At 37.2% G+C, this 12,304-nt stretch overlaps 1 protein-coding gene across 4 annotated transcripts; it reads right to left on the bottom strand.

Annotated features, from left to right (window-relative positions):
- Positions 1 to 104: 104 nt before the first annotated feature.
- Positions 105 to 9,678, bottom strand: KRT222 (keratin 222). Of its 4 annotated transcripts, none has more exons than XM_058703554.1 (6): positions 9,487 to 9,678; positions 6,254 to 6,382; positions 5,322 to 5,542; positions 2,948 to 3,024; positions 2,636 to 2,771; positions 105 to 2,202 (listed from the first exon to the last, which is right to left on the bottom strand). In XM_058703554.1, the coding sequence occupies exons 1-6, from the start codon at positions 9,580 to 9,582 to the stop codon at positions 1,974 to 1,976; spliced, it is 888 nt and encodes a 295-aa protein (XP_058559537.1). In that variant the 5' UTR covers positions 9,583 to 9,678; the 3' UTR covers positions 105 to 1,973. The 4 variants fall into 4 exon arrangements, with proteins under 4 accessions (XP_058559537.1, XP_058559538.1, XP_058559539.1 ...); XM_058703555.1 differs by having other exon boundaries at positions 9,405 to 9,604; XM_058703556.1 differs by having other exon boundaries at positions 6,254 to 6,378; positions 9,405 to 9,604.
- Between the last annotated feature and the right edge of the window lie 2,626 nt (positions 9,679 to 12,304).

Here is a 12,304-nt window from a genome sequence, read left to right as displayed (position 1 = left end):
CCATGCTTGCACATTTCTTCATTCCCCAAGTGAGCTAATAATATCAGAACAATTAAACTTAATACAATGTATCACACTCAAATAAAATGCAACTTTCAAGTTCATGTTTCAGGTTTTTTTTTATTGTAGTGGTATCATTTACTCTGGTAAATTCATATCCCAATTTAAAATGCCCCAAAGCAAATAAAACTTTTTTATAAAGTCAAGTACTGTATTTTAAAATGTACATGTTATACACACAAGAACTGCATAGTGGAATTACTATAACAAGCAGTTACATTCATGACGCCCAGTACTGTTTTTAACACTGCATATAGATTACGCTGGATACATTGTTTTATTATGCTTACTGTTGCTTAGTATAGTAACTTTAATACAATAGCTTATACGATTGCATTTTTCCAAAGCATTGATAAAGTTTGTAGCATAGCATGTAACTAATATTGAATGAAAACACTTATGTACAGGATGTATTTTATGTCAGACGCTTGCACAAGAATAAGCATTTAACGTGCCGTTGTATCCTTGACAAAACAAAATCATCCCTTCTGCTAAATAGGATAAGACAGGCTAAAAGGAATCTAAAGTAATTGAAAAAGAAAATTTAAAATTTTATATCCCTGTATTATGTTAAAGATTATTTAACACAATTTTCTCCTGGTTAAAATATACATTTTGTTCTGTTTGAAATAATAGAGACAGAGAGAGAGGGAGATTACAGAGGCTATACTAAAAATGCTAAATGAGCTGTAGCCCTTATATGACACTTTAGCTGGGAAAAAGTATGGTGAGTTGTACTCAACATTTTTTCTGCTTAGAAAAAAAGTGATAGCCTATAAATTTCTAATGTTTTAAAACAGGTATTATTATTTAAGGTCTTAAAATAAATAAATATGCCTGTATTAAACAAATTAGGTTGTTTAAAAAACTTTGCAACAATACTTGACTTATTCACAAATATATTTTCTGTCCATATTTATTACAGTTTGAACAATTTAAAAACATAAATCCTGCAAATAGCTTAGATAACAATACTGTTATCATAGTTCACATAAATGATTGCAAGAAATATTTATAATACTTTTTATAGTATCTTATCTAATGCTCACACTGAACATCCAAATTAGTCACATTGAGCTTGACAGATGGAAAAGTTGCGATGGTGAGATTGGAGAACTATTCTAGTAACCATAGCAACGAGATTTTCATCTTTTGTTTGTGCCGCTGGCCTTCTGATTTTTTTGTGGGGGAGGACACAACCTTCAAGTTCTTTGAATAAAGTTACTCTTTTGGAAATCAGATAATGGTTACAAAAAGCTTTTGTATGAAGATTAACTTAATTTTATTTAATCATCAAATTAGCGAGGGGTGTGTTCTATAGCTTGCTCAGAACTGCTCATGGAAAATAACTGTTTTTTTTCTAAGTGTGCAAATAATTGTCTCAAAAAAAGTTTTTTTTAGTTATGTGAATAGTGAGCCCTCTTTAAAAGTTTGTTTATAATTGTTTTCCTTTCTAAGTAGAAAAATCTTTTTAGATATAACCAGTCATGGAATAATGATGCATAAGTTAGTAGGATTCTTAATGTGATACAATCATACTTAAACAAACTGTTCTTTTTCCCTAGAATTTTTGGCCAGTTGAGTGAAATTTCAAAGATTTAAGCCAGCTTAACACTTACAGTCTCCGATAACATTTCAAGGAAAAAAGAGAAGACTATGTGGAGTAAATAAAATAGAAACCATACTGAATTTCTGATTTTATTTTTAAGCTCCCCCTCTTCAAAGAGTACATCCATAATTAGATTCAGAGAAATTTTGTTCCTTACTGTTTGTTTTCTGAAGAGAATTGCACATTGATCATAACATACATACTTAATAATTGGGACAGAGGGTGATCAGTATGGCCTACCCTATGGCCTACCCTTGGTCCACCCTAATGTCATTTTCAAATCAAGTCAGATATTGTCTTTGGATTAATTAGCTCCGGATGGAGGTTTGATAGAGGGGATACTACATGATCTTCTCATGATAAGCCTGACTTCTATATCTGGTAGATTATCCTGCTTAGTCTGTAAACACCCTTCATCAGTGGCTGCTAAATGAAGGTCAAAACGAAGAGAAACAGATTTTTTCCTTAATCGAGGGTTGTCTTTAAAGAAGGAGCCTTCCCATTCCTTAATAACTTCATCCACTTTCTCTGTCCTGAAATGATAAAATAAACCTTTCCATATAAAGAAGGATGGATCTATTAAAAATACCTAATATATATTCCATATGAAAAAGAAATCAAGAAATTTGCATAGTTCATAACTGACACATTTTGAATTATAACTCACAATTGACATAGTGACATTTATAATTTACATACTTTAAAAATCAAATGAATATAATTTCCAAGGAATTCTATGCAATTCACATGTTTTGGTTATAATTTTAGAAAAATGGTGAATTAAGGGTTGAGTACTCCTTCCTCTGGGTTTTTGTTTATATATATCTAGTCATGTCGGATTTAAAAAAATCACAGCATATTAAAATTATGTTTGGAAACATGCAAAGATCACCGAGATTACACAAGTGAAGTTAATTTCTTTGCATGTGTGTATTATTGTTTCTTAGTCAAAATTATTTTACTTACTGAATTGTGCCACGAGCCTCTGTGCTTTCCTTCACAACATTTCCATTCAGTATTGCTTGTTTGGTCACTGTTTCCACTTTTTCGTTCTCATACTTTTGTGGGAGTTTGGTTGAGAAAGATATTTCATTTATAATGGCTGTGTAAACATTAACATGAAACATTCAATCACAATGTTGTAATACTAGTCACAGTCAATTTCTGTGTCGAAGTTTACTCAAACATTGCTTGTTTTTGCTACTGTACAGTATTTATTTATAATCCCTATAAATGACGTTTTACTTTTCAAGTCATTTACTTATATCAGAAACTCACCTGAAGGTAAAACAAAACCAACTCTACTTGTCGTAGGTTTTTGTTCTTTTTTCTCACCTTGGATACAACCATAGTATCTGAAATTGGAAAGAATTATATTATAGAAGCAAGACCATATTAGCCTTTAATTGAAACAAATGCTCGCCAGTAAGAGAATGGATAAATTGTAGTATATTCATACAATGGAAATACTACTTAGCAGTGAAAATAAATGAACTAAAGGTACACTGTATCGTTTTTTAAATTTTTAAAAATGTTTATTTATTTTTGAGAGAAAGCAGAGACGGAGAGACAGAGCGTGATGGGGAAGGGGCGGAGAGAGGGAGACACAGAATCTGAAGCAGGCTCCAGGCTCTGAGCTGTCAGCACAGAGCCCAATGTACACCTTAAACTCGGGAATGGCAAGCTCATGACCTAGGCCCAAGTTGGACGCTTAACCAACTGAGCCACCAAGGTGCCCCAGGGTACACCGTACCTTTATGGATGAATCTCCCAAGTATAACATTGAGTGGGGGTGGGGGGAAGTAATTTGTAGGTAATTTTATAAAGGTTAAAATAACACACGGGGCACCTGGGTAGCTCAGTTGGTTAAGTGTCTGACTTCGGCCCAGGTCATGATCTCACAGTTTGTGAGTTTGAGCCCTGTGTCAGGTTCTGTGCTGACAGTTCAGAGCCTGGAACCTGTTTCAGATCTTGTGTCCCTCTCTCTCTGCCCCTTCCCCACTTGCATTCTCTCTCTCTCTCTCTCAAAGAAATAAACATTAAAAAGATAATAATAATAAAATAACATGCAAAATATCTTCACTTTTTGCTTAGGGATACATATCTACATATTAGTATAAAGGAATGTGTGAGACTGAGAAGCATCAAATTCAGGATCCAGGTTAGACTGAGGGAGAAGGAGAAGATGGGGGGATGTGCTTTAGGTGTCTAGGGTCGGGGTGGAGCAATCGCAACAATACTGTATACGTTTCATTTCTTGAGCTGGGGGAAGTGTGTACGTGAGGTTTGTGAGATTCTTCTTGATGCTTTCTCATGTATCTTAAATATAGCATAACGAAAATGTTTTAAGTTGTATTAAAGGAATACAGGTTTAAAGACCACTTTATCATCATCTTGAATGATTAGGCATTTAATAAAATCCACCACCACTTATTTTATTTAATAACAAATTATATGTGTGTGTATATGTTTATATAGCACTCTTTTAAGCACTATACAAACATTAATCTATTTAATCCACAAGGGAACCCTATGAGGTAGGTAATATTATTCCCATTTTATGGATGAAAAAACCCTGAGGCACAGAGAGGTTCAGTAACTTGCCTCGTGTGCCTCAGTTAGTAAGCGGTAGATTTGGAATTCACTTTGTGTTTTTCAAAGCTTTAATAAATGTCAAGACACTTAATAAACGTCAAGACTTATAGGTTAAAGTAGTTTCCTCTACTTTTGTAGAGGACTAGGAATTCTGAAGCAAGCAAGAATGAAAGTTTCTTAACACGGGAACACGGAAAATTGGAGGTTGTGCTGTGTTCAGAGCCATGTGACCTTATACGTGATTACAGATTATGAAACTGTAAATTAGTAAGAATTTCTCTTGTGATATTTTGATACCTTTTGTTATCAGGACATCTGGAAGACTTTCAAAACATGTGCTCAGAACTAAACTTTTTATGGTTGTAATATAATCATGTTTTATTATTATTAATTATTATTATTATCATTATTAATTTTGGCTTTTGATGTGTGATGGGAGTGGGCCTTGGGTGGGGAGATGTGGTCATAGGTGAATTTTCCAAGCTTTCTTTGTGGGTGGTCCATGGAAGACAGTGACTAATTCTAAAAGAGATGAATGGCAAGGAAAATGAGGAAGTTAAGAAAGGTCATTTTTTGTAGCAACTGAGAATTATTTACAGTTTGTTCTAGGCTTGACACGCTCCTTGTTGTAGCTAATGTACCCGACTTTGGCCATTCTGTCCATAATTCTGGGAGGCTGAAAATAGTTCTCTGCCTACTTAATCCTATTTTGTTTAGGAACTCAGTGAGCATGCTGTGGTGATGTTGGTTTTTTTTTTTTTTTTTTTAATGAACTTAAAAAAATATTTATTTATTTTTGAGAGAGAGAGGGAGCAGGGGAAGGGCAGAGAGAGAGAGGGAGAGGCAGAATCTCAAGCAGGCTCCACACTGTCAGTGCAGAGCCTGATGCAGGGCATGACCTAAGCCAAACTTAAGAGTCCCACCTTAACCAACTGAGCCATGCAGGTGCCCTGAATGTTGGGGTTTTAGATGTGATTTCTAACTACCTCAACAAAGATGTAAGTGACTCTGTATTTCTGGCCACTTGTCATTAAGTACTGTATATGGAATTAGGTACCTGATTTCTTCCTTTTCTAGGAGGCGGCGATAAGTGGCGATTTCTTGTTCTAGCCTCATCTTTGTGTTGAGAAGCATCTCGTGCTCCTGCAGCTGCTTTTCGATGCCGCGCCTTACTTCCTGTAGCTCTTTTTCTAGTCCTTCGATCACAGCTTCTAGGTCTTGCAACTGCATCTGGTAATGCTGCTCGCTGGCATGTAGGGAGTTTTCAAGGCCCCTTTCCTGTTTTATACAGATTGTCATCAGTGAATCAGTGCAACAAAATGTGTTTCTGAATCTGATGTGTAATGCCTTCATTCGATTGTGTTCTTTCTTAAAGGTTTGCAATCGTAGTATATCACTTATGCAAGAGATGTTTCCTGACAACTTTGTGTATGACTCAAATGACAAAAATCATAGCTAGAGAGCGTACTATTTCAAAGGAATCCTGTGATAATTCTTACAACAACAACAAAAAATCTACAACGTAACTGACTTATCACTCTGATTTTTTGATTTTTAAAAATTGAAAATGTAGAATATCATATGTCAAAGCAGAGCAGGCTGCTTTTAAAGGCATGTTAGGAAAGCGTTTAAATATTTTTTTACTATTACAAGTCACAGGGGTGTAGATAGAAGACTCCCCACAGTCACAACTTTGGATAACGAAAAAGGCTATGTTCTCCCATGCCAGAAATTAGAGAACCCCAGGACGATAAGCAAGGATTACTTCCTTTTTTATAGGCGTGAACTAAACCTCGAGTGAATTGCTAATAGCCGTGGCCACGATGGACGGAGCAGGGTAGTCGAACTAGCACCAGGGATAGATTTCAGTGGCCTTGATTTTCAGTTTCTCACTGGAAGTTAATAGGCATTATTCCTTTCTGTCTCTTAATCAGCAAATGCCTGGGGACTGAGTGGGCCAGTCACTTTTAAGATCAAGATGATTCTCACCACCGCCTGGAGAGATTCAATTTCCACTTGCAGGTGGTGCCACTGGCGTCGAGCTTCCTTGAGTTCTGCTTGAGCTGCTTTTAGAGCCTCTTCGTCTTTGTCCATTTTTTTGCTCATATCTTCTTCTAGCTTTAAGAAAGCCACCACCACCAAGAACAACAGACACAAAGAGCACTCTTGAAAATGAGACCTTTAAAAGTAAATCCTAAAAACATAATATAGGTGTCTCATTTTTTCTTTAACCTGTTAAATTTCAAATGTGTGTTCCAGTGCTTAGTTACTAATTAATCAGGTATGGGATTGAGTGGATTGCATGCTGAGCTTTAGTTTTCTCAGGTATAAGATGAACCTTAGAAGTCTCTTCCTACTATGACAGTCTAGGAAATGCAGAGAAAAATACATCTATTTTAATGAAAAGTAACAGCTTGCAGGATCTAAGCTTGAGACCTCTGATTCTGACCGTTCTATTATTTATGGCATTATTCAGGAAGAAGGATTGAAACTCAGCTATTATTTCCCCCCATATTTTCTTGTAGGCTGCTTTGTAAAAGCAGATAAACAGCCATATAGTCTAAACCAATCAATTCTGGGACTGGGTATATGGATGGGGATTAAACACTGCTGGAAAGTATATTATGAATAATTTAGAGAATTAAGTTATCATAGGCATTAGAAGCTCTAAAATAGACTTCCGTATAAAGAGAACCCACTGGTGATTTACCTTTTTCAAATGATCTTTTTGGAAAGCATGTTAATCTTGGGTATCTAGGGAAGTAGTAAAAATTACATCTTTAAAGATTGTTTTCTAAATGTCGACATATTAAATAATAAATGGAATATGTTATATTTGGCTTTAAATGTTCTTATGCTGATGTTCAAATCAAATGAAAGTATCTTTTGACAGAATTCTCAACATTTGGCCCCAAAAGCAGCAGGAGCAATGGAAGGAATTGATTGTGTATAATTTTTAAAGCAAAAATAACTTTTTAATGTTTTTATCAAAATGCATTTTGAAATAAAAAATTTTAATTTGATGACACAATAGCTATTTTTTAAAGCAAACATTGTAGTAAATGAACGTTTACAAACTTCAGGGCAAGGCATTAAAGGACAAAATTCATACATTTCTTTGGGTTTGTTGTATCACTTGCTCTTAGCGCTATGCTGGCAAAGTCAAGCAGCAATACATACCAGAGCAATTACAAAACAGAATGTCAAGAACTTAGGAAATAGGAGAGCATAACAATGCTCGTGTCTGCCGGTCGTTTGGATTGTGTATGAAACTGGCAGCTATGTTCGCGTGGCAGCTGGAGTCCAAAGATGGCCTCCACTGAACCACTCATCCACTCCCCAAATTCATGTCCTCGTGTGGTCCCCTTCCAAACTGAATCTGGGCAGACCTGTGTCTTGCTTTAGCCAGTAGAATGTGGCGGAAGTGCCCATTCTAGCCCTAAACCTTAGGAAGCCCTGAAAACTTGCACTCCTGTGCTTTTGGGAGTTCTGGGCCAGCACGTTAAGAAGTCTGGATACGCTGCTGGAGAGATCACACACAGGCCAGATGGAGAGAGAGAAACAAACCCAATGGTCTCAGCTGAGCCAGCCTTCCCCAAACACCCTGCCGAGGTTCCGGACACATGAGTGAGCCACCTTGGATGTCCTAGCCCAGTTGTGCCCCACGATGATTATAGTCTCAGCCAACGTCACATGTAGCAGAAGAATCACCCCCACTGAACCCAGTCAACCCACAGAATCATGAGAGACAATGCCATCGTTTTAATCCATTGAATTTTGGGGTAGTTTATTCTACAACAATGAATCACCAAAAGCTTATGTTTCTTTATTTTGTAATAATTAATCAGGCTTCTCTGAATTTCTGAGTTTCTTGAAAGAAATCCTCTAAAGTAGACTGACATTAAGAAGACTCGAAACAAGTTACTGCAACTTTTCCCCTTTACTTTAATTTACTCATTTTGGCATCATGACTTACAAACTAGATAACTTGTATTGGTACCATTGCAAAATAGTTTCTTTGATCTATAATTTTCAGAAATTGTCATCTATTAATTTTTTCCCTTCTCTTTGCAAAAGGTGAGTGAACTATTCCAGTACTTAAATATTCCAGTGACTTTGCTTGATTTAGGATACTGATCATTCTTTGTGAAGACTGAGAATATTACCCTGAGGTGCAATTTATATTGTTACCAAAAATGAACTGCTAATGAAATAAAGCCCTATGATTTCCTGGAAATATTTTTTCCCTTTCAGTGAGGTTCTTAAGTTCACTCTTTGCCATATTTGGGTGCCTGGACTAGAACTTGAACTCAGATATGATAGGTAAATGAAATGAACAAACAAACAAAATCCCCCAAATCCTGAATTTGTAAATTTTTGTTTCTAAATTATTTATCTGTGCATTTATTTAAACATTTCAGGTATTCATGAGTTGCTAAATGTGATTGTCACTTTAAAGCAAAGTAAGTCTATGAAATTGAGAGTCAGCCCTTATTTAACTTGGCTTTCTCTTTTTTTCAGTGCTTAAATAGTTCATGGCTTGTCCAATAACTTGGACAATGTTATTGGAAATCAACATTTCTCATCTTGTAGTACACAAGCAAAACTGTATAAGTGGGGAGTCATTATCAATGTGGGGAATTTTGATTTGTCCCAATTTATACCACTGCTTCTGAATGCCATGTTCACATATTTAGGTAATTTCTATTTATAACAATCTGGTATAAAACTGAGCTCATTAAAACGATGATGGAAACCTTTCAGAAATATTTTACTTAGTTTTATTTCTACAAAGTATGCAAGCTAATAAATCTTACTAGAAAGCTTGCCATATTAAAGATGTTATTTAAACAATTTCTATAAATAACTCCGTAATATCTTCGAAGGGTATTTGAAATACTTCCTTGCTGAAGGATGTCTAAAAGAGGTTAGAGTGCCCCATTTTATTGTATGTTGGCCCCATGTTTCGTTAATGATAGTAACCTCCTAATTGATACAAAAATCAAATGCATCAATTGACATTCATTGAATGGTCACTTAATAGTCTAGTTAGAGCGTTTCCCCCTGTAGTCCAGTCACATTGCAGTAAAACCTATATTCCTTCCCCAGTAGACGCTGCATTGAAAAGGAAATACTGTACCTCAGAGAGGCCGGGACAGGAATTGGATAGACATGGATTGTCTCCTTATCCTGGAAGGTGCCTGTCTGTATGAAATCATTACCTGGATCCTTGTTGAGAGCACGGTCTCTATCTGATTTCTCGTGAGGAGCTTTTCATAGTTTGCCCTGATCTCATTGAGTAGCTGGGACAGCTCCATTCTTTTCCCATCCTCCACCTTGGCTAAGTGAACCTTATCGATAGGATGAGTCGCTGCGGCAGAGCTGGTCTGTCTGCGTCGAGCAGAGAGCGAGAGCTCCGCGGAGCCTTAAAGACGCAGAGCTCCTTTTTCACAACCGCGGAAATTCCTGTGTCTCTAATCAATTGTGCAAATACTTGGCAAACCCTTTTCTCCTACTGTCGGTTTGGTAGATGTGTCAGACTCTCCATAAAGGAACAGAAAAAGGAAAACATCCGCAGTATTCTGAAATTGGTTCTCTGTAAAGTTGAGCCCTTGGCGGGGGGTGGGGGTGTGTGTGTGGGTCAACTTACCTTGTGGAAAAGGACATGGGGAACAAGATGAAGGAAATTGTATTTTGTTTTTCCCAAGATAGTGCATGGAAATTAATCCGGGCTGCAAACATGATAGCTAAAATTTTCTTTTATAGTTTTTCTTGCCATTTGGATTATTTAAACAGAAATGCTGTGGTAGGGCATTATTAGAACATGTTGTAAGTCTGGAGTATTCTGACAGGTGTTGGAAAAGGCTACCATCAGATTAAGTTGGCCATTGTCCTTAGCCACAGGACTGATTGTATTTCTCTCAAATGCATACTGTGTGGTTCATGGCAGGCTGCTGGCCTGATGGCAGGGTTTGATGTATTGAGGCAGATTCCTGAAGGCATATTCTGATGAGGGCTATAGCCCCAGGTAAGGGCTAATAGATTGTGAGAGCTGAGAGTTAACATTTCCAATGTATTAACAAGGTTGAAGAAATACAACCAGATGGTCTGCCTACAGGGGGTATTCACTGGGTAAGATTTATTGTGGGATTACTCCTTCATTAGGAAACGTATAGTTCACAGACAACTCATACCTGTAAATATAACATTTGTGCACTCTTTTACCTTCAAAAAGCATCATTACATCTACCATTCCATCTAACCTTCTTAATCCCTGTCACTTTGTACCCTGAAAAGGTGACAAACCGGAAGCAGAAGGGGTTAAGGTGTCTTGCCTTATGGCGATGTGATGGCATCTTTGGGATTGGAACTATGATTGCTTGGTTTTCTTCCATATATTGCCTCATCTGCCTCTGTATTCTCTCTCTAGTCACCTAAATTTATTGTTTACTCTGGCCAGCTCGCTGTTATGACTGAAATGTGGGTGACTGAAATATTTTTGAGAATGGATCTATCGTCATTGTTATTTGTAGAGTGGCTTGGCTGGAATTGTGTCCAAATGGTAGTTCAGGAAATAATCAATCCTTGGCTCTAGTGCTCACAGGGCCTTTGAATATGCAACGTGTTCTTTTAATTTCTGAATTAATGCACTGCTGGCCAGGCCAGTCTGTGCTGGGCATTCCTACAGTCCTGTGTAAACCAAGCTGAGAGGAGAGGTTCCAGGTCATTCCTGTCCTCTGATTAACCTGACCCTTGCCTCCTCCACCCTCCCCACCAGCCACAACTGATTGGCCTAGAGACGGACACTTGACTGAAGTGTGGACAGACAGTCCATAGGTCAGAGACCTATGAGTTAGCCTGATACAAAAGCTCTGATTACAAAGGGTCAGTTATGAATATCTAAACCAGACTCTTCCTGTTTCTTGGTAATTGCAACGGAGACATACGAAGAGAATCAGGTGGTTGGTAGTGGGAAAAACAGCAAGAAAGTAAAGAAGTACAGTCATTACTTTATGTAGCTCCTGCTAATCTCTGCTGAAAAATACAGAGAGTTGAACTGGATTCCATAGAGGACTGGTCCTGGCAATCTGCATTTTAAGTAGGACTCCCAGATGTGTCTTAAGTACCCTACAGCAGTGCTTTCCAATAGGAATATAAGACGAGCCACCATGTAAACCACATGCATATTTTTAAACTTTCTAGTAGCCAAATTGAGAGAGAGAAACAGAAACAAGTGAAATGAATTTTAATATTATATTTTATTTAACCTGATAAAGCCAAGGTATAATTATTTCACCATGTAATCAATATAAAATATTAAGATATTTTATGTTCTTTATATTTGATACTGTCTTTCAAAGCCAACGTATATTGTTATAGCCCATTGCAATTTAGACAAGTCACATTTCAAATGCTCAATTGCCACATGGCTAGTGACTACTGTGTTGAACAGTGCAGCTCTAGAATTTGGCCCCCACTGCCTCACACAAATGAGAGTTCCATGCCTGCGCCCCTCCACATGAATCTTAGATTAAAGGAAATAGTGCTAGATTTTTTTTTTGAGGTGGGGGGAGAAGGGAAGGAGTAGTATTTGGGGCACCTGGGTGACTCAGTTGGTTAAGCTTCGGATTCTGTGTCTCCCTCTCTCTCTGCCCCTCCCTCACTCGTGCTCTGTCTCTCTATCTCTCAAAAATAAATAAACATTAAAAAAATTTCTTTAAAAAGGTATTCTGCAAGCATGTGAACAATGAAGTTAACTATTTCAAAAATCTCAAATATCATTTTTCAAGGAAAAAATATTGCTAATTTACTTTTCAAAAACACTGCCTGGGTGGCTCAGTCAGGTAAGTATCTAACTTTGGCTCAGGTCATCATCTCGTAGTTCGTGAGTTCAAGCCCCGCATCGGGCTCTGTGCTGACAGCTCGGAGCCTGGAACCTGCTTCAGGTTCTGTGTCTCCCTCTCTTTCTGCCCCTCCCCTGCTCACACTCTGTCTCTGTCTCTCTCTCTCTCTCAAAAATAAAACATTAAAACATTTTTT

This window comes from Neofelis nebulosa, chromosome 16 (genome assembly GCF_028018385.1).
Source record: "Neofelis nebulosa isolate mNeoNeb1 chromosome 16, mNeoNeb1.pri, whole genome shotgun sequence".
Lineage (NCBI taxonomy): Eukaryota > Metazoa > Chordata > Mammalia > Carnivora > Felidae > Neofelis > Neofelis nebulosa.
The sequence above is the reverse complement of the archived record's forward strand: the minus strand, read 5'-3'. Positions and strand labels throughout refer to the sequence as shown.